Source organism: Pan troglodytes, chromosome 14, assembly GCF_028858775.2.
Source record: "Pan troglodytes isolate AG18354 chromosome 14, NHGRI_mPanTro3-v2.0_pri, whole genome shotgun sequence".
NCBI lineage: Eukaryota > Metazoa > Chordata > Mammalia > Primates > Hominidae > Pan > Pan troglodytes.
The window spans coordinates 39,911,989-39,934,565 of record NC_072412.2 but is presented as its reverse complement, the minus strand read 5'-3'; the positions used below and the strand labels follow the sequence as shown (position 1 = coordinate 39,934,565).

Here is a 22,577-nt window from a genome sequence, read left to right as displayed (position 1 = left end):
GTTTTTTCAGGGTCCTTTCCAGAATTTATTTCTGTTCAGTGTTGCTTTGCCTTTCACTTTTCCACAAATGCTGAGCATGTTCCCAGGAATGTATTAAGGATTTTAATTTACATATCTGGTCATTTTTAGCCATATTCTCTTGTTGTTCATTTTATCTTTTATTATATAGTACTGATTCTAAAATTTTAGTGTGCATGAAAACCACTGAGGAGGTTGTAAAGATTTACATGCTTAGGTTGTACCCCCAAAGTATGATTTGGGAAATCTGGAATGGGGGCCAGGAATCTACAGACTTAGCAATGTCCCAAGTGATTCTAAGTCAGACGTTCTGTGAGATGACCCTATGAGGAATAATGCAAGAGTGAATGAACTGGGGAGGAATCTCTTTATCCAAAGCAAAAGGGACCTGGTAGTCAATGTTTTGCTGCAATGAAGAAATGCCTAAAACTATATACCTTTTCTGAAACAATAAGAAAGCTTCCTTCATGGGTCTAATAACCATAAACTTTTCCTACCCAGGCCTTTGTCTCAGATTCTCTTGTTACTAACCCTATTCCTTCCCCCTCTGCATAGCCCCCCGCCCCTCTTTTTTTGGCCTCTCTCAACTGAGGGCATTCACCCAGGCCTGACCCTTGGCTTTCTGTTCTTAGCAAATGCTTTATTCTTGGTTGAAGAATGACCCATTCCTCTTAAACTATTATTTGTTCATTTACTGGACAGATGTTTATGAGAACCCACTGAGTTGTAGATGCAGAAGCTACAACATGAACAGTTTCCACTCCAACTCAAATGCATTAGCCAGTCTGAATTATCAATGAGCTTTCTCTGCTTCTGCAAATGGCACAGGCATTCTCCGACTCAGGCCCTGTGCTTTGATTCTCTTTGCCTTGGCTCCCTAAATCCAGTTAGTTATCAATCCCTGTTGATTATTCCTTTGAAATTTTTCTGTGTTCTCCTTCCTTTCTGTTCTCACTGCCACTAACTGTCCAGAACCTCATTTGCTCATGCTTAGATTTCTACAATGGTCTCCTTACCTTTTCTTTCTCCTTATATAATGCAATGTATAGAATCCTGAAATATGCATCCTGAAATATTGCTCTCATTGTGAAAAGTTGTAGGTAGAGCAGCAGAAGACACACTGTGTGCCCATGGTCAGAGCCAGTTAACACCTTTGGCTCAACACCTTTATCTGTAAAATAAATATCACATCTCAAGTGTTATGGGAATTAAATTAGATAATATATATAAAGTTTCTTTGTAAATTATAAATCACTAAATAAGTGTTATATGTGATAATTATCAGGCATCTCTGTCACATAGGAAATGCCCCACCATATTCTTCAACAACTTCACTCTTATTTCTTTGGCTTTTGAGCTCTTAAGATGTAATAGCCCTAATGTAGTACCTGAGCTTATTTCCATCAGTAGCTTGACCAACAGACTTCATTCCAAATAAACTGGGTCATCCCCTTTGGCTCTTGGAATACAACTCTAATTTATTTAGTTAGTTACTTGGTTATTTCTTTCTTTCCTTCCTTTACTTTTTCTTTTCTTTTATTTATTTATTTATTTACTTTTTATTATTATACTTTAAGTTTTAGGGTACATGTGCACATTGTGCAAGTTAGTTACATATGTATACATGTGCCATGCTGGTGTGCTGCACCCACTAACTTGTCATCTAGCATTAGGTATATCTCCCAATGCTATCGCTCCCCCCTCCCCCCACCCCCCACCCCACAACAGTCCCAAGAGTGTGATGTTCCCCTTCCTGTGTCCATGTGATCTCATTGTTAAATTCCCACCTATGAGTGAGAATATGCGGTGTTTGGTTTTTTGTTCTTGCGATAGTGTACTGAGAATGATGATTTCCAATTTCATCCATGTCCCTACAAAGGACATGAACTCATCATTTTTTATGGCTGCATAGTATTCCATGGTGTATATGTGCCACATTTTCTTAATCCAGTCTCTCATTGTTGGACATTTGGGTTGGTTCCAAGTCTTTGCTATTGTGAATAATGCCGCAATAAACATACATGTGCATGTGTCTTTATAGCAGCATGATTTATAGTCCTTTGGGTATATACCCAGTAATGGGATGGCTGGGTCAAATGCTATTTCTAGTTCTAGATCCCTGAGGGATCGCCACACTGACTTCCACAATGATTGAACTAGTTTACAGTCCCACCAACAGTGTAAAAGTGTTCCTATTTCTCCACATCCTCTCCAGCACCTGTTGTTTCCTGACTTTTTAATGATTGCCATTCTAACTGGTGTGAGATGGTATCTCATTGTGGTTTTGATTTGCATTTCTCTGATGGCCAGTGATGGTGAGCATTTTTTCATGTGTTTTTTGGCTGCATAAATGTCTTCTTTTGAGAAGTGTCTGTTCATGTCCTTCGCCCACTTTTTGATGGGGTTGTTTTTTTCTTGTAAATTTGTTTGAGTTCATTGTAGATTCTGGATATTAGCCCTTTGTCAGATGAGTAGGTTGTGAAAATTTTCTCCCATTTTGTAGGTTGCCTCTTCACTCTGATGGTAGTTTCTTTTGCTGTGCAGAAGCTCTTTAGTTTAATTAGATCCCATTTGTCAATTTTGTCTTTTCTTGCCATTGCTTTTGGTGTTTTAGACATGAAGTCCTTGCCCATGCCTATGTCCTGAATGGTAATGCCTAGGTTTTCTTCTAGGGTTTTTATGGTTTTAGGTCTAACGTTTAAGTCTTTAATCCATCTCAAATTGATTTTTGTTTAAGGTGTAAGGAAGGGATCCAGTTTCAGCTTTCTACATATGGCTAGCCAGTTTTCCCAGCACCATTTATTAAATAGGGAATCCTTTCCCCATTGTTTATTTTTCTCAGGTTTGTCAAAGATCAGATAGTTGTAGATATGCGGCGTTATTTCTGAGGGCTCTGTTCTGTTCCATTGATCTATATCTCTGTTTTGGTACCAGTACCATGCTGTTTTGGTTACTGTAGCCTTGTAGTATAGTTTGAAGTCAGGTAGTGTGATGCCTCCAGCTTTGTTCTTTTGGCTTAGGATTGACTTGGCGATGCGGGCTCTTTTTTGGTTCCATATGAACTTTAAAGTATTTTTTTCCAATTCTGTGAAGAAAGGCATTGGTAGCTTGATGGGGATGGCATTGAATCTGTAAATTACCTTGGGCAGTATGGCCATTTTCACGATACTGATTCTTCCTACCCAGGAGCATGGAATGTTCTTCCATTTGTTTGTATCCTCTTTTATTTCCTTGAGCAGCAGTTTGTAGATCTCCTTGAAGAGGTCCTTCACATCCCTTGTAAGTTGGATTCCTAGGTATTTTATTCTCTTTGAAGCAATTGTGAATGGGAGTTCACTCATGATTTGGCTCTCTGTTTGTCTGTTGTTGGTGTATAGGAATGCTTGTGATTTTTGCACATTGATTTTGTATCCTGAGACTTTGCTGAAGTTGCTTATCAGCTTAAGGAGATTTTGGGCTGAGACAATGGGGTTTTCTAGATATACAATCATGTCATTTGCAAACAGGGACAATTTGACTTCCTCTTTTCCTAATTGAATACCCTTTATTTCCTTCTCCTGCCTAATTGCCCTGGCCAGAACTTCCAACACTATGTGGAATAGGAGTGGTGAGAGAGGGCATCCCTGTCTTGTGCCAGTTTTCAAAGGGAATGCTTCCAGTTTTTGCCCATTCAGTATGATATTGGCTGTGGGTTTGTCACAGATAGCTCTTATTATTTTGAAATATGTCCCATCAATACCTAATTTATTGAGAGTTTTTAGCATGAAGGTTGTTGAATTTTGTCAAAGGCCTTTTCTGCATCTATTGAGATAATCATGTGGTTTTTGTCTTTGGCTCTGTTTATATGCTGGATTACATTTATTGATTTGCGTATATTGAACCAGCCTTGCATCCCAGGGATGAAGCCCACTTGATCATGGTGGATAAGCTTTTTGATGTGCTGCTGGATTCGGTTTGCCAGTATTTTATTGAGGATTTTTGCATCAATATTCATCAAGGATATTGGTCTAAAATTCTCTTTTTTGTTTGTGCCTCTGCCTGGCTTTGGTATCAGAATGATGCTGGCCTCATAAAATGAGTTAGGGAGGATTCCCTCTTTTTCTATTGATTGGAATAGGTTCAGAAGGAATGGTACCAGTTCCTCCTTGTACCTCTGGTAGAATTCGGCTGTGAATCCATCTGGTCCTGGACTCTTTTTGGTTGGTAAGCTATTGATTATTGCCACAATTTCAGATCCTGTTATTGGTCTATTCAGAGATTCAACTTCTTCCTGGTTTAGTCTTGGGAGAGTGTATGTGTCCAGGAATTTATCCATTTCTTCTAGATTTTCTAGTTTATTTGCATAGACGTGTTTGTAGTATTCTCTGATGGTAGTTTGTATTTCTGTGGGATTGGTGGTGATATCCCCTTTATCATTTTTTATTGCGTCTATTTGATTCTTCTCTATTTTTTTCTTTATTGGTGTTGCTAGCAGTCTATCAATTTTGTTGATCCTTTCAAAAAACCCGCTCCTGGATTCATTAATTTTTTGAAGGGTTTTTTGTGTCTCTATTTCCTTCAGTTCTGCTCTGATTTTAGTTATTTCTTGCCTTCTGCTAGCTTTTGAATGTGTTTGCTCTTGCTTTTCTAGTTCTTTTAATTGTGATGTTAGGGTGTCAATTTTGGATCTTTCCTGCTTTCTCTTGTGGGCATTTAGTGCTATAAATTTCCCTCTACACACTGCTTTGAATGCGTCCCAGAGATTCTGGTATGTTGTGTCTTTGTTCTCGTTGGTTTCAAAGAACATCTTTATTTCTGCCTTCATTTCGTTATGTACCCAGTAGTCATTCAGGAGCAGGTTGTTCATCTTCCATGTAGTTGAGCGGTTTTGAGTGAGATTCTTAATCCTGAGTTCTAGTTTGATTGCACTGTGGTCTGAGAGATAGTTTGTTATAATTTCTGTTCTTTTACATTTGCTGTGGAGAGCTTTACTTCCAAGTATGTGGTCAATTTTGGAATAGGTGTGGTGTGGTGCTGAAAAAAATGTATATTCTGTTGACTTGGGGTGGAGAGTTCTGTAGATGTCTATTAGGTCCGCTTGGTGCAGAGCTGAGTTCAATTCCTGGGTATCCTTGTTGACTTTCTGTCTCGTTGATCCATCTAATATTGACAGTGGGGTGTTAAAGTCTCCCATTATTAGTGTGTGGGAGTCTAAGTCTCTTTGTAGGTCACTCAGGACTTGCTTTATGAATCTGGATGCTCCTGTATTGGGTGCATATATATTTAGGATAGTGAGCTCTTCTTGTTGAATTGATCCCTTTACCATTATGTAATGACCTTCTTTGTCTCTTTTGATCTTTGTGAGTTTAAAGTCTGTTTTATCAGAGACTAGGATTGCAACCCCTGCCTTTTTTTGTTTTCCATTTGCGTGGTAGATCTTCCTCCATCCTTTTATTTTGAGCCTATGTGTGTCTCTGCACGTGAGATGGGTTTCCTGAATACAGCACACTGATGGGTCTTGACTCTTTATCCAATTTGCCAGTCTGTGTCTTTTGATTGGAGCATTTAGTCCATTTACATTTAAAGTTAATAGTGTTATGTGTGAATTTGATCCTGTCATTATGATGTTAGCTGGTCATTTTGCTCGTTAGTTGATGCAGTTTCTTCCTAGTCTCGACTGTCGTTACATTTTGGCATGATTTTGCAGCGGCTGGTACCGGTTGTTCCTTTCCATGTTTAGCGCTTCCTTCAGGAGCTCTTTTAGGGCAGGCCTGGTGGTGACAAAATCTCTCAGCATTTGCTTGTCTGTAAAGTATTTTATTTCTCCTTCACTTATGAAGCTTAGTTTGGCTGGATATGAAATTCTGGGTTGAAAATTCTTTTCTTTAAGAATGTTCAATATTGGCCCCCACTCTCTTCTGGCTTGCAGGGTTTCTGCCGAGAGATCCGCTGTTAGTCTGATGGGCTTCCCTTTGAGGGTAACCCGACCTTTTTCTCTGGCTGCCCTTAACATTTTTTCCTTCATTTCAACTTTGGTGAATCTGACAATTATGTGTCTTGGGGTTGCTCTTCTCGAGGAGTATCTTTGTGGCGTTCTCTGTATTTCCTGAATCTGAACGTTGGCCTGCCTTGCTAGATTGGGGAAATTCTCCTGGATAATATCCTGCAGAGTGTTTTCCAACTTGGTTCCATTATCCCCATCACTTTCAGGTACACCAATCAGACGTAGATTTGGTCTTTTCACATAGTCCCATATTTCTTGGAGGCTTTGCTTGTTTCTTTTTATTCTTTTTTCTCTAAACTTTCCTTCCTGCTTCATTTCATTCATTTCATCTTCCATTGCTGATACCCTTTCTTCCAGTTGATTGCATCAGCTCCTGAGGCTTCTGCATTCTTCACGTAGTTCTCGAGCCTTGGTTTTCAGCTCCATCAGCTCCTTTAAGCACTTCTCTGTATTGGTTATTCTAGTTATACATTCCTCTAAATTTTTTTCAAAGTTTTCAACTTCTTTGCCTTTGGTTTGAATGTCCTCCCGTAGCTCAGAGTAATTTGATCGTCTGAAGCCTTCTCTCAGCTCGTCAAAGTCATTCTCCGTCCAGCTTTCTTCCGTTGCCGGTGAGGAGCTGCGTTCCTTTGGAGGAGGAGAGGCGCTCTGCGTTTTAGAGTTTCCAGTTTTTCTGTTCTCTTTTTCCCCATCTTTGTGGTTTTATCTACTTTTTGTCTTTGATGATGGTGATGTACAGATGGGTTTTTGGTGTGGATGTCCTTTCTGTTTGTTAGTTTTCCTTCTAACAGACAGGACCCTCAGCTGCAGGTCTGTTGGAGTACCCTGCAGTGTGAGGTGTCAGTGTGCCCCTGCTGGAGGGTGCCTCCCAGTTAGGCTGCTCGGGGTTCAGGGGTCAGGGACCCACTTGAGGAGGGAGTCTGCCCGTTCTCAGATCTCCAGCTGCGTACTGGGAGAACCACTGCTCTGTTCAAAGCTGTCAGACAGGGACATTTAAGTCTGCAGAGGTTACTGCTGTCTTTTTGTTTGTCTGTGCCCTGCCCCCAGAGGTGGAGCCTACAGAGGCAGGCAGGCCTCCTTGAGCTGTGGTGGGCTCCACCCAGTTCGAGCTTCCTGGCTGCTTTGTTTACCTAAGCAAGCCTGGGCAATGGTGGGCGCCCCTCCCGCAGCCTTGCTGCCGCCTTGCAGTTTGATCTCAGACTGCTGTGCTAGCAATCAGCGAGATTCCGTGGGGTAGGACCCTCTGAGCCAGGTGCGGGATATAATCTCGTAGTGCGCCGTTTTTTAAGCCCGTTGGAAAAGCGCAGTATTCGGGTGGGAGTGACCCAATTCTCCAGGTGCCGTCTGTCACCCCTTTCTTTGATTAGGAAAGGGAAGTCCCTGACCCCTTGCGCTTCCCGAGTGAGGCAATGCCTCGCCCTCCTTCGGCTCGCGCATGATGCGCGCACCCACTGACCTGCACCCACTGTCTGGCACTCCCTAGTGATATGAACGCGGTACCTCAGATGGAAATGCAGAAATCACCCGTCTTCTGCGTCGCTCAGGCTGGGAGCTGTAGACGGGAGCTGTTCCTATTCGGCCATCTTGGCTCCTCCCACCCTCCTTTTTCTTTTCTTGAGTCAGGGTCTCATTCTGTCACGCAGGCTGTAGCACAGTCATGTGATCATGGCTTACTGCAGCCTTGACCTCCTGAGCTCAAGCAATCCCGCAATTTTTTTTATTTTTTGTAGAGACTGGATCTTGCTATGTTGCCCAGGCTGGTCTCAAACTCCTGGGCTCAAGCAACCTTTACACCTCAGCTTCGCAACCTGCCGAGATTATAGGCATGAGCCACACTGCCTGACCTTCTTTGTTGCTGTTTTTCTAATTTCTTTTTTTCTTTCTTTTTTTTCTTTTTTTGAGATGAAGTTTCACTCTTGTTGCCCAGGCTGGAGTACAATGGTGCGACCTCGGCTCACTGCAACCTTCGCCTCCCGGGTTCAAGTGATTCTCCTGCCTCAGCCTCCCAAGTAGCTGGGATTACAGGCATGCGCCACCACACCCGGCTAATTTTTGTATTTTTAGTAGAGATGGGGTTTCTCCATGTTGGTCAGGCTGATCTCGAACTGCCAACCACAGGTGATCTGCCCATCTTGGCCTCCCAAACTGTTGGGATTACAGGCGTGAGCCACCATGCCCGGCCTATTTTTCTAATTTCTACTTTGCATTATTGCTGGTCTTTTTCCCTCTGTATGAACTAGATTCTATTTTCAGAGCCCTTCTTCCTTTATCTAAACTGTTTCATGTCCAATTCAATTTTTACCTCCTCAATGAAATTTTTGCATTCTGCACCTCCTGTTAACTAGCCCCCAGCAGTGCATAACAGCACACCCAGTCTTCATTATACAGATTGAGTTATATACCATTCTACCTTTGTTTCTTATGTGTACAGCTCCCTGAAGGGACCGACTGAGTCTGTACCTCCTTTTGTGTTTTTCACAGGACCTAGACCTTTCTTATTGTGGGTGCCATTATTTATAGGAGAGTGAGTCAAAGAAATCGTATAGCTTCAAAGTCATTCATTCCAAAACTTGACCTATTTTTGGTCACTTCATCCAGGAGGCTGCAATGGTCAAGTCCAAAGATCCCATTGAGAAACACGAGAGTTCTGATAAAACATGATGAGCAGGGGAACCCCACTCTCCCCCTCCCTTGGGAGGAGCAGGTGGGCCCACCGCCCAAGTGTTACAGGCCCCTGTTGTTATTTTTTAAACTTAGAAAATAAAAAACCTTGGTGAGTTACACATTGCTTTTTGAATGTCAATGCTAGCTTTAAAATTGAGCTTCTTAATGTATTCTCAAAAGAGGCCCTAATGCATGAAAATCAAATGACACACATTAAATAATAATATTTAATTGATTAAAGTCTAATAGAAAATTCAATACTTTTTAAAAGTGAGGCATTTTTTTAAAGTGCCTCATGGCCGAGCATGGTGGCTTATGCCTCTAATCCCAGCATTTTGGGAGGCCAAGACGGGCAGATCACAAGGTCAAGAGATCGAGACCGTGCTGGCCAACATGGTGAAACCTGGTCTCTACTAAAAATACAAAAATTAGTTGGGTGTGGTGGTGCACACCTGTAGTCCCAGCTACTCGGGAGGCGGAGGCAGGAGAATGGTTTGAACCCAGGAGGCGGAGGTTGCAGTGAGCCGAGATCCCACCACTGAACTTCAGCATGGTGATAGAGTGAGACTCCATCTCAAAAAAAAAAAAAAAAAAAAAGAAAGAAAAGAAAAGTGCCTCATGATAACCCTCAAACATGTTGGCCTTTAAAAAACGTGAACAACAGGACCGGTGCTGTGGCTCACACCTGTAATTTCAACACTTTGGGAGGCCCAGGTGGGCAAATCACTTGAGGCCAGGAGTTCGAGACCAGCCTGGCCAGTATAGTGAAACCCCATGTCTACTAAAAATACAAAAAGTAGCCGGGTGTGGTGGCATGTGCCTATAGTCCCAGCTACTCAGGAGGCTGAGGCACAGGAATCACTACAACCTGGGAGGCAGAGGTTGCAGGGAGCTGAGATCATGCCCCTGCACTTCAGCCTGGGTGACAGTGAGACTCTGTCTCAAAAACACACACACGCACACATACATACAAACAACAGTATTGCAAATAGAAAAGGTTATTAGTAATTATTTATACATGTAGTGATTGGGCTGTGAGACCAAAAGTACTTGATAAATATTGGAAGTCATGATAAGTGAAAAGGAACTTCATTGTTATCATTAGTTAGGTTTATAGTTCTAAATTCCATGTGTTCATTCACAGGTATTTCATGACACTGAAATAGAGCAATAATTGATGTATTCAACAGTCCACCTCTGTATGATGATGTGAAAGTGCAATTTTTCTCTTTGGTGAGTAATCAAGAAACAGCCTCTGCCATTGTTCTTGTCTGGTCTTTTGAATGATTTTATTTAAGATTTGCTTTACTACACTTCCCAACAAGGGAGACGATAGATGTCATCGCACAGAGGGAGGGTGAGAAAAACAATAAATCAGATTTATAACAAATTTTTTTAAAAGAACATATGTAATTTGAATAATTTTTGTTCATTTGTTTTTTCTAAATTGTAAATTTTCTAATTTTTTCTAAATTTACATATATTAGTTATCAAATACAAAAAATACAAAATAAACACAAAAAATAAAAGCCAAGATGCTAAAAAAACCAAAGTTATGTTTTACTGCATAGCAATGATTACATTTTGTTTGCATCTTTTTTTAAAATTAAAAAATTAATCATGCCTATAATCCCAGCACTTTGGGAGGCTGAGGTGGGTGGATCACATGAGGTCGGGGGTTCAAGACCAGGCTGACCAACATGGAGAAACCCCATCTCTACTAAAGGTACAAAATTAGCTGGGTGTGGTGGCAAGCACCTGTAATCCCAGCTACTCGGGAGGCAGAGGCAGGAGAATCGCTTGCACCCGAGAGGCAGAGGTTGCAGTGAGCCGAGATTGCACCACTGCACTCCAGCCTGGGCGACAAGAGCGAGACCCAGTCAAAAAAAAAAAAAAAATTGAGACAGGGTCTCACTCTATCATCCAGGCTGGAGTGCAGTGGCGTGATCATAGCTAACTGCAGCTTCAACCTCCTGGGCTCAAGCAATCCTCCCACTTCAGCCTCCCAAGTAGCTGGAAGCACTGACTGGAAAGAGTTAGGTTTGGGTGACTCAGTTGGGTGAAACACAGAGAAGGCAGCACAGTACAACACATGAAATAACCGAAGCAGTTTTTTTATTAATTCCAGAGAGAAGAGGGCAGCACACTTTGCAGGGCTAACTGGAAGGGAGAGCCATCAAGAAGACCTGTGCTTGACTGATGGTTGGGGAGCAATAGCGAGAGAGAGGGAGGGACCTGGGAGTGGAAGCCTTTATTGGGATGTAAGGTGCTATCTGAGCAGGTTTCCTACAGGGAGGTCCACTTTGGTTTAATGCAAGCAGCCGTGAGTCTCTGCTGTGACTGAGAGGTGGTCACTGATATATCCACATGGTTCATGCGGAGTATGGGGGTCTGTGGGGTGAGTCAAGTAGGTTATATCTAGCTGTCCCATGATGAAGTGGTCCCCAGGAGAAGGCTGAATAAGGTAGATACCAGGATCAGTCACACTGAGAAACTGGGAGGAGGTGAACTGGAAACTGCTGAGGGTGACTGAACCCCACTTTTGATATCACAAAGTCCAATTTATATTTAAAAGGGATGCTGAGGCAACAAAAAAATTGTAAGAATTCACAATAATATACTTAGGTATATATAGGCATAGGTCCTTAGTAGATTCTGTTTAGCACTATCTAAACCAGATTCAAATATCAGCATTTAAATTAAATATCTAGCATGGAAAAAATACTATTCCTTGAAAATTTTGATAGAAACAGCAAGAGAATGCAATAGTATTTTCTTAAGCCTCCTCCTTTGTGTCTTGAGTTTATTGTTATAGACCGCAGAGTGCTATGTATTTAATGGTTATAATTGTTTGATAAATATATAAAGGAATAAAGGAATGAACTTTAATTTCTTTGGAATGATTAGTTCTTGGTATCAGTTTTATTTTGAAATTTTTTTTTTCTTTTTAGGATCTTCCTAAATACTATGACAATTGTCCTTTTTTCTTCTGGTTTAACATACCTTTTATACAAAATAACAGATATGGATATAATATAAACCTACAGGAACAGCCTAATCTTCAGTGTCTGTGTATAAGATATAATGGCAAGTCTTTTCCTGGTTGTCATGAACTTTATAGAAAGCAAAAAATCCTCGAGCCACCATTGACCATTGCCATACTCCTCTTAATTTGGTTATTTTAAAAACACAGTTGTTCTTGAGACCCACTGTTGCAGTATCCTCAAGGTCCATGCCATAGGACTGTGTTATGAGTTCAAAAGTATTATAACCAGATCTTAAGTGTGGTAGTAAATTCTTCCCAGAGAAGTTCAGTATGAGTCTGTTCAGTACCTTCAATATGTCAGGTCCTCAGTAGGCACTGATTTACCAATGACAAACCACCACCAAAGTTTGTGCTAAAATAAGGCAGGACCTAAGGAGGCTTCAGCTAGCTGAAAAGCTGACTGACACACTTATATCTACGAGAAGTTGTAAGACACAGTAAGTATGAAGGAGTACAGCTAAAAAATATCATTAAGTAATAGCTTCCCATTTAAATGTGGCTTTCTAATAACTGAATGGGGAAAACTTTCTGAAAAATTATTAATTGGATTTGAAGATTATTGTTCCAAAAAAACTTCTGCCATATTTGGAAACTCATTTTTCAATCTAGAAGTTCTCCGCTATAAGTAGCATTTGTTCTGTGGTGGTGAAAAATTGAGACTTTTTCTAATCAACCATACTCTTCAATACAAAAGGAGAAAATATTTTTTAAATGATTTAGGTGAGAGTTGGAGAAGTGGCTATGATTATATGTAGCATGAATTGATAGTTATTGTTACATCCAGTCCTAATCTTTTCTTCAGATGTGCACTCGATCTAATAACTCCTTAAGTCCAGCAAGGCAACGGTAAATTAAACCTGTGGTCTACACACTTGTAATGCATATACATTTAATGGATTTTGATAGAGTGAACTTTGGATTTGATGGAAATTTTTACAATTTTTTTTCTTGGATGCATAAAAACAATAAGCTTTTTCTTCTAACATGAGCAAAGTCCCTCAAATAGTGAGAGCTGGGTGGAGCTTCATTTGATGCTGTTCCTCAAAAGTGGTTCTTGCTAAAGGATACAGTTTTTTCCTTTAAAATACCATATTCATTTTGAAGAAGCAGTAAGTTAGATCACTTTTATTCTCAGTTGTATATAAATTTCTAAAGATTTCTGTAACATTTAAATTTATATACTACTTGGTATAGCTGTTTTTGTTATGAGATTGTTGTTTAGCCAAAAATGCCAACTTCTATCATTTAGAACATTAGGCATAAATGGATTAATAAATTTATGCCTAGTGTTCCATTATTGGAACGCTAAGCATGTGGGAGTTATATGCTACTGCTCAAGGTCCTCTCCAAGGTCTGATCGTAAAAATTCAAAAAATTGCAACCTCACACATAAATTTAAAGGGATATAGTATTTTATTACTGGGTTTTCATTCATACCTAGCCTGACTGATTTCTGAAATTTAGATATTTTATTAAACCTGAATGTCATTAATTCCATAAAAAGCAGTGTTAAAAGAATCAGCGGCTGGGCAGCTGAACGCAGTGGCTCACACCTGTAATCCCAGCACTTTGGGAGGCCGAGGCGGGCGGATCACGAGGTCAGGAGATTGAGACCATCCTGGCTAACACGCTGAAACCCAGTTTCTACTAAAAATACAAATACAAAAATTAGCCGGGCGTGGTGGCGGGCGCCTGTAGTCCCAGCTACTCGGGAAGCTGAGGCAGGAGAATGGCGTGAACCTGGGAGGTGGAGCTTGCAGTGAGCCGAGATCGTGCCACTGCACTCCAGCCTGGGCGACAGAGCAAGGCTCCATCTCAAAAAAAAAAAAAAAAAAAAAAAATCAGTGGCTGGGCATGGTGGCTCACGCCTGTAATCCCAGCACTTTGGGAGGCTGAGGCAGGCAGATCATGAGGTCAGGAGATGGAAACCATCCTGGCCAACATGGTGAAATCCCGTCTCTGCTAAAAATACAAAAATTAGCCGGGCGTGGTGGCGAGTGCCTGTAATCCCAGCTACTCAGGAGGCTGAGGCAGGAGAATTGCTTGAACCAGGGAGTCGGAGGTTGCAGTGAGCCGAGATCACTGCACTCCAGCCTGGCAAGAGAGCAACACTCGGTCTCAAAAAAAAAAAAAAAAAGAATCAGTATGAGTTAGTGATGTGTTGCTGGAGCCAACTGAGACACAAAAAAAGGGGCTGAGGTTCTATTCATGGTAAGGTTCTTTTTTTGTTTCTTCAAGCTCTAACAAGGGTACCCAACCGCATGGCTTTTCAGTTAGCCCCAATATAAAAAGGCAATAATTTTTTTTTCTATTCTTAGGCTTAAACCACAAAGAAATGAATTGGATAATCCACATAAACAAAAGACATGGAAAATTTACCCACCAGAATTTGCAGTAGATTTTTTTTTTTTATTATTAGAAATGACTTACAGTTACGTTGTGGCTGGTATCTGATGAAGTATAGTTCCCCTTCCGGGAAAGAATTATGTTGTTTCCAACCCCTGCCACATACTTATATGTTCTAAATCTTCCTTGATGATATATCTAGATTTATATATGTTTACATATATATAAAACATGTTTACATATACGTTTACATATGTTCTTGATACATCTATTAAATAGATATAGATAAAATGTCAGGTTTTTTTTTTTCTTTTTTGAAGGCATATGCTTCATAGTTTCCATCTTGTATTTATATAAATTTGGAACACAGTATGCAGGAACATTAGGCATCATTTTGAAGAACTTTGAAATAGAACTTTCATATCAAAATAATTGAGGTATTTAAAAATTGTGATTCCCCAACACCCACTTACTTACATACTTTTGGTCAAGTATTTATTCCCTGCTTTGTTTCACATATGTAATTTCAGATTTATTAGAAAGCTAATTTATATTTTTTCTTCTACTTCATTTACAAACTGTTAACAGATTGGCAGCAAAGACTAAGTTTTAAATCCAGAAGAGAGAAATGTTTCACACGAGCAGTCCCCCAATTCCCAACGCACGCTCTTCTCTCATTCCAAGCACTAAATGGGTAGCTTACTTAACAAGCTTCCTTTAATTACACACAGACATGGGGGTTGGGGTAAGAAGATCGTGGTAAATATCGAGGATAAATAATCTTCAGTAACTTCTGCTTTTGCATAAAATTGTAAGTGAATCAGAAGAAATATTTGTTCTTAGAGTAATCTAGGTGTATTATCTTGAAATCCGCTACTCCTGCTCACAACCAACTTCACCTAAGCCTGGGGGAACTCTGAAGGGAGGTAATCTTTTCATTATAAACACTGGTTAGCCTTATGTCTGTGGGAAATCATTATTATTTCCTCTTTGGTGCTGGGTGCTAGTTTTTTAAAACAAATTTTTTATTTTTATTTTTTATTTTTGAGACAGGGTCTCACTCTGGTTGTCGAGACTGGAGTGCAGTGGTCTGATCTTGGTTCACTGCAGCCTCGACCTCCCAGGCTGAGGTGATTCTCCCACCTCCAGCCTCCCGAGTAGCTGGGACTATAGGCACACGCCACCACACCTGGCTAACTTTTTTGTATTTTTAGAGATGAAGTTTTGACATGTTGCCCAGGTTGGTCTCGAATTCCTGAACTCAAGCAATCTGCCTGCCTCAGCCTCCCAAAGTGTTGGGGTTACAGGCATGAACCACCATGCCCAGCCCGTGGGTGTTACTTTATTCAAAGTACCTTCATTGCCACTGTATCTTCAGGCTATGATTGTCCTTGAAAAATGTTATATTTTGGCTTCATAGAAATTATTCTTATTCGAATGATTTTCCTTTTATTGGCAAGGCTCTCAACAATCTAAACGAAGATGAATTCATCAGGAAATGAAAGGTAGCAACTAATAAGACAAGGGTAACTGCTAAAACACGATATACTATTCCTGAAAAACCTTGCACTCTACAGAAAGCACTAAAAAAAAGAAGCAGTTCATGAAAATATAGGGTTTGAGAGTTCAAGACAAACCACTCCAGCATTGTAACCAACACACTAACCACTCGGACCACCCACATCAGCAGCTCAATGTCTGGAGTTTGCCATAGGAGCTTTTTTATTTTTGAGTGGAAATAGAATATTTTATATAAGAGCTGCGGGTACCAGAGTGGCGCAGATGAGAGTGGAGCCCCGAGCCATGGTGGGCATGGAAGGCAGCAACCTGCCAGGAGCGAAGAGCTCCATGAGGCTGGTGAGCAGCCTAGCTGCAGGTGATTTTTTCTCCTCTAAATATTCCAAAAAAGGTTCCAACTGCCTGTGCAGCAGCCCAACTAAAGGCTTTTGTTTTTTACTACCGCTAATCTGGTTCCCCCTTTGAAGAAAAGATCATACAACATGCTTTCAAATTCCCTTCATGTTATGATTATTAATATTATACATGTAATATTAATATTACATGTAATATGGATACATGTATCCATATTACAGAAACATGTATAGGCACAACATAGGACTATTTCATTTAAAATTCACACAGCAGTAATCTACAGAGGGCAGATTATGTCCTGGGTTTAGGTGAATAGGAAGGAAAATACTTAGCTGGCTCAGGGAAGAGTAAGATCTGTCTTTTTCAATACTAGCAATACAGGAAGGAAGGAAACCCCCTTTTTTATTTTAAGAATTTCACTTTTTGAAATAAGGAGGTTACCATTAACGTTTCTCTTCCCCAAACCTCCAAGACCCACCAAAATTTCTGGAAATTATGAGTTGTTACACTATTCTGCTTTTGCTTATTCGAAGAAAACTTGTTTAAGACCTCTTTGGGTATTGCTTTCTCAGAATGCAAAATGAATGATTATTTGAACAACTCAAGAAACTTATATCAGAATGATACTCATGTTTTAAAACTAACTTTAATTTTAAATATGGGGGTATGTGTGCAAGTTTGTCACATCAGTATATTGCACCCTGGTAGTAAGCATAGTACCCAATAGGTAGTTTTTCAACCTGCACCCCTCTCCCTCCATCCCCCTCTAGTAGTCCACAATGTCTGTTGTTCACATCTTTATGTCCAAGAGTACCTGTTGTTTAGCTCTCATAAGTGAGAACATGTGGTATTTGGTATTAATTTGCTTAGGATAATGGCCTCCAGCTCCATCTATGTTGCTGCAAAAGACATGATTTCACACATTTTTATGGCTGCATAGAATTCCATCGTTTGTATGTACCATTTTCTCTATCCAGCCCACCACTGATGGGCACCTAGGTTGATTCCATATCTTTGCTATTGTGAATAGCACAGCACCCATATCTTTGCTATTGTAAATAGCACAGCAATGAACATATCATTGTGCGTGTCTTTTGGTAGAATAATCTTTTTTCCATTGGGCATATACCCAATAATGGGATTACTGGGTCAAATAGTAGCTCTGTTTTAAGTTCTTTGAGAAATCTCCAGACTGCTTTCCACAGTGGCTGAACTAATTTACATGCCCACCAACAGTGTATAAACATTCCCTTTTCTCTGCAGCCTTGCCAGCATCTGTCGTTTTTGACTTTTTATTAATAGCCATTCTGACTAGCGTGAGAGGGTATCTCATTGTGGTTTTGATTTGCGCTTCTCTGACGATTAGTGATGTGAAGCATTTTTTCATATGTTCATTGGTCACTTGCATGTCTTCTTTTGGGAAGTATGTGTTCAGGTACTTTCCCCATTTTTTAATGGGGTTATTTGGTTTCTGCGTGTTGATTTTCTGTAAGTTCCTTATAGATTCTGGATATTAGACCTTTGTTTGATGCATAATTTGCAAGTGTTTTCTCCTGTTCCGTAGGCTGTCTGTTTACTCTGTCAATCATTGCTCTTGCTGTGCAGAAACTCTTTAAGTTTTTTTAGGTCCCACTTGTCAATCTTTGTTTTTATTGCAATTGCTTTTGGGGACTTAGTTAAAAATTCTTTGCCAAGGCCAATGTCAAGAAGCGTATTTTTGAGGTTTTCTTCTAGGATTTTTATCATTTGAGGTCTTAAATTTAAATCTTTAATCTATCTCCAGTTAATTTTTGTATATGATGAAAGGTATGGGTCCAGTATCATTATTCTGCATATAGCTAGCCAGTTACTCCAGCACCATTTATTGAATAGGGAGTCCTTCCCCCATTGCTTGTTTTTGTCAGCCTTGTCAAAGATCATATGGTTCTAAGTGTAAGGCTTTATTCTGGGTTTTCTATTCTGTTCCATTGGTCTGTGTGTCTGCTTTTGTACCAGTACCATGCTGTTTTGGCTACTATAGCATTTTAGTTTGAAGCCTCTGGCTTTGCCCTTTTTGCTCAGATTTGCTTTGGCTATTCAGGCTCTCTAAAATTCATATGAATTTTAGAATACATTTTTCTAATTCTGTGAAGAATGGCATTGGTAGTTTGATAGAAATAGCACTGAATCCGTAAACTGCTTTGGGCAGTATGGCCATTTGAATGATACTGATTCTTCCAATCCATGAGCATGGAATGTTTTTCTATTTAATTGTGTTATCTCTGATTTCTTTCAGCAGTGTTTTGTGGTTCTTGTAGAGATCCTTCACATCCTTTGTTAGCTGTACTCCTAGGTATTACATTTTCTTTACGGCTATTGTAAATGGGATTCTGTTCTTGATTTGACTTTCAACCTGGACATTATTGGTGTACAGAAATGCTGTTTTTGTACATTGATTTTTTATCCTGAAACTCTGCTAAAGTTGTTTATCAGTTCTAGTAGCCTTTTGGCAGAGTCTTCAGGGTTTTCTGGACATAGAATCATATCATCAGCAAAGAGAGATAGTTAGACTTTTTCTTTTTCCTATTTGGATGCCTTTCTTTCTTTCTCCTGCCTGAGTGCTCTGGGTAGGACTTCCAGTACTATGCTGAATAGGATTGGGGAGAGAGGGCATGATTGCCTTGTTTCATGTCTCATGGGATTGGTTCCAGCTTTTGCCCATGCAGTAGTTTGGTGGCTGTGGGTTTGTCATAGATGGCTCTTATTATTTTGAGGTATGTTCCTTTGATACCTAATCTGTTGAGGTGTTTAATGTGAAGGGATGTTGGATTTTATCAAAAGCTGTTTCTGCATCTATCGAGATGATCATATGGTTTTTGCTTTTAGTTCTGTTTATGTGGTAAATCACATTTATTGATTTGCGTATGTTGAACCAGCCTTGCATCCTTGGACTGAAGGCTTCTTGATTGTGGTGTATTAACTTATTGATGTGCTGCTGGATTCTGTTTCCTAGTATTTTATATAGAATTTTTGTGTCTATGTTCATCAGAGTAATTGGCCTGAAGTTTTCTTTTTGTGTGTGTCTCTGCCAGATTTTGGTATTAGGCTGATGATGGCTTCATGGAATGAGTTAGGGAGGCACCCCTCATCCTCAATTCTTTGGAATAGTTTCACTAGAACCAGTACCAGTTCTTTGTACATCTGGTAGAATTCAGCTGTGGCTCCATCTGGTCCAGGGCTTTTCCTTGTTGGTAGATTTTTTATTAATGATTTGATTTCAGAAATCAATTATTTGTCTATTCAAGGTTTCAATCTCTTTCTGATTCAATCTTGGGAGATTTTATGTTTCCAGGAATTTATCCATTTACTTTTTTTTTTTTTTTCGAGATGGAGTCTTGCACTGTCGCCCAGGCTGGAGTGCAGTGGCGTGATCTCAGCTCACTGCAACCTTTGCCTCCTGGGTACAAGTGATTCTGCCTCAGCCTCCCGAGTAGCTGGTATTACAGGCACCCGCCACCACGCCCAGCTAATTTTTCATATTTTTAGTAGAGACGGGGTTTCACTATGTTGGCCAGGCAGGTCTTGAACCCCTGGCCTCGTGATCCACCCACCTAGGCCTCCCAAAGTGCTAGGATTACAGGCGTGAGCCACCATGCCTGGCCTATCCATTTCCTCTAGATGATCTAATCTGTGTGCATAGAGTTGTTTATACTGTTCTCTGAGGATCTTTTGTATTTCTGTGGGATTGATTGTAATGTCATATTTGTTATTTATGATTGTACTTATTTGGCTCTTTATTTCTTTGTTTAGCTATCAGCCTATCAATCTTATTTTTTGAAAAGCTAATTATTGGTTTCATTGATCTTTTGTGTAGATTTTTGCATCTAGACTCAAAAACAAAACAGCACCTCAAAAAGCACTTCATTTAGTGGTTCTCTAATTTCTCTTCTGCCAGCTTTGGGGTTCATTTTTTCTTTTTTTCCTAGTTCCCTTAAGTGCAAAGTAGGGATGTTAATTTGAGATATTTCTAACTTCTTGATGAAGGCATTTAGTGCTATAAACTTTCCTCTTAACACTGCTTTAGCTGTATCCCAGAGATTCTGATATGCTGTGTCCCTACTTTCATTAATTTGAAAGCATTTTTTTATTTCTGCCTTAATTTAAATGTTCACCCCAGGAGTTATTCAGGAGCAAATTATTTAATTTCCATGTATTTATGTATTTTTGAAAGATCTTCTTGATACTGATTTCTATTTCTGTCGCACTGTGGTCAGAGTGTGTTGTTGGTGTGATATCAAACTTTTTGAATTTAATGAGGCTTGCTTTATGGCCAAATGTGGTTGATCTTAGAATATGTTCTGTGTGCACGAGAATGTTATCTTCTGTGTTTATTGGATAAAGTGTTCTGTAGATGCCTATCAAGTCCAATTGGTCAACTGTCAAGTGTAAGTACAGAGTTTGTTAGTTTTCTACCTCAGTGATCTGTTTATTGCTGTCCGTGGGGTGTTGAAGTCTTCTGCTATTATTGTGTGGTTGTCTAAATCTTTTTGTAGGCCGAGAAAAACTTGTTTTATGAATTTGGGTGCTCCAGTATTGGGTGTGTACATATTTAGGCTAGGTCTTCTGATTGGACTGTGTCCTTTAACATTCTATAATGCCCTTCTGTCCTTAATTTTTATTGGTTAAAAATGTTTCATCTAACCTAAGAATAGTGACTCCTGCTCTTTTTTGTTTTCCATTTGCATGATAGGTCTTTCTTCATCCCTTTACTTTCAGCCTGTGGATGTCATTAGGAGTGAGGTGGGTTTCTTGAAGACAGCAGATGACTGAGTCTTGTCTTTTGATCCAGCCTGTCACTTTTTGCCTTTTAAGTGGGGAGTTTAGCCCATTTACATTCAGGGTTAGTACTGACATGTGATTTTCATCCTGTCATCATGTTGTTAGCTGGTTATCGACTTGTTTGTGTGGTTGCTCTGTGTTGCCTATGAGCTATGTGCTTAAATGTGTTTTTGTGGTAGCAGGTTCTTTCAATTCCACATTTAGCACTTTCTAAAGGATCTCTTATAAGGCTGGTCTAGTTGAAATGAATTCCCTCAGTGTTTGTTTCTCTGAGCATTTTATTTCTTCATCACTTATGAAGCTTTTCGTGGGATATGAAATTCTTCATTGGAATTTATTTTCTTTAAGGAGACTGAAAGCAGATTCCCCAATCTCTTCTGGCTTTTAAGGTTTCTGCTGAAAAGTCTGCTGCTAGCCTGATGGGCTTCCCCATGTACATAACCTGGCTCTTCTCTTCTGCTTCTTTTAAGATTTTTTCCTTTTCCATTGACCTTGGTGAATCTGATGACTATGTGCCTTGAAGATGACCATCTTATATAGTATCTATCTTGGGTTCTCTGTATTTCCTGGATTTGCCTGTCAACCTTTCTAACAAGATTAGAGAAAGTTACATAAACTGTATCCTCAAATATATTTTCCAAGTTGTTTATTCTCTCTTCTTTTCTCTCAGGAATGCCAATGAGTCATAGATTTGGTCTCTTTACATAATCCGCTATTTCTCAGAAGTTTTGCTCATTTTTTTAAATTCTTTTTTTATTTATTTTTGTCTGAGTTGGTTAGAAGAGCACTGAGATTCTTTCCTCAGCTTGGTCTGTTCTGCTGTTAATACTTCCAATTGTATTATAAAATTCTTATAGTGAATTTTTCAGCTATGGAAGTTCAGTTTGGTTCTTTCTTAAAATGGCTATTTCATCTTTCGGCTCTTGGATCACTTTACTGGAATCCTTGGATTAGTTTTCAGCTTTCTTCTGAATATTGATGAGCCTCCTTGGCATCCAGATCCTGTATCCTACATCTGTCATTTCAGCCATTTCCAACTGGTTAAGAACCACTGCTAGGGAGCTAGTGGACTCATTTGGAGGTAAGGGGACACTCTGGCTCTTTGAATTGCCAGAGTTCTTGTGCTGATTCTTTCTCATCTGAGGGTTGGTATTCTTTTAACTGTGGTGTAAGTTGAGCACAGTCAGTTGGCTGAATTTATTCATGTTTTCCGAGGGCCAAGGCTCTGTGCATTTGTGGTTGAATTCTTACCTTGGTTTTACAGGAAGGTATATTAGCAAACTATTTTTGTAGTTTGCTACATCTACTGAATTCCAGTAGATGGCGCTTAGGAGTAATGGTCGGTAGATAGATCTTAGCCACTTTGCTCCTTTGGATTTCCTGGTGTTTCTGGCTGTGCTCTGCGGTGCGGTGGGAAGAGAGGTGACCACCTCATCAGGTCCGCTCCTGGGCCCTGGGGGAGCCCCTTCCAACCAATGGCACTGTGCCTGTGTTTCTTTTGTCAGGTGCACTCCCTCAGGCAGAGGCTGAGGTAGGGAGATAGGCCATCCCTTTTCCAGCCAGCTGGCCCTGCATAGGGAAGCATGCCCACTGCTGTGGTAGCCCACAGGTTCATGTAACTCAGCACTCTCAGTACTCTGAGAGTGTGGGCTCCTCTCCTGCTCTAGTGCCTGCTACAGATCTGGCCTTGGCACTTCCAAGCTGCCACACTGCAGCCCCAGTGCAAGCTCAGGCTTTTTGTTCCCTCCTCAGCTTAGGGACAGCAGGAGTGGAGACCTGGACAGTGGCAATGGCAGAGGGCCTATCAGTTGCCTCTGGGGACTCTACCCC

The 22,577-nt window shown here is 40.2% G+C and overlaps 1 protein-coding gene across 4 annotated transcripts in view; it reads left to right on the top strand.

Moving 5' to 3' along the window:
- The window catches only part of LOC129136722 (phosphatidylinositol 3,4,5-trisphosphate 3-phosphatase TPTE2-like), a 122,691-nt gene that overhangs the window by 83,116 nt on the left and 16,998 nt on the right, over positions 1-22,577 (top strand). For all 4 annotated transcript variants that reach the window (XR_010150653.1, XR_010150652.1, XM_063792469.1 and 1 more), the window contains one exon: positions 9,810-9,898. Coding sequence is in view for 2 of the 4 variants with exons in the window: in XM_063792469.1 (XP_063648539.1) it covers positions 9,810-9,820 (11 nt within the window). In the remaining 2 variants the exon portion in view is untranslated. The remainder of the gene's footprint in view (positions 1-9,809; positions 9,899-22,577) is intronic.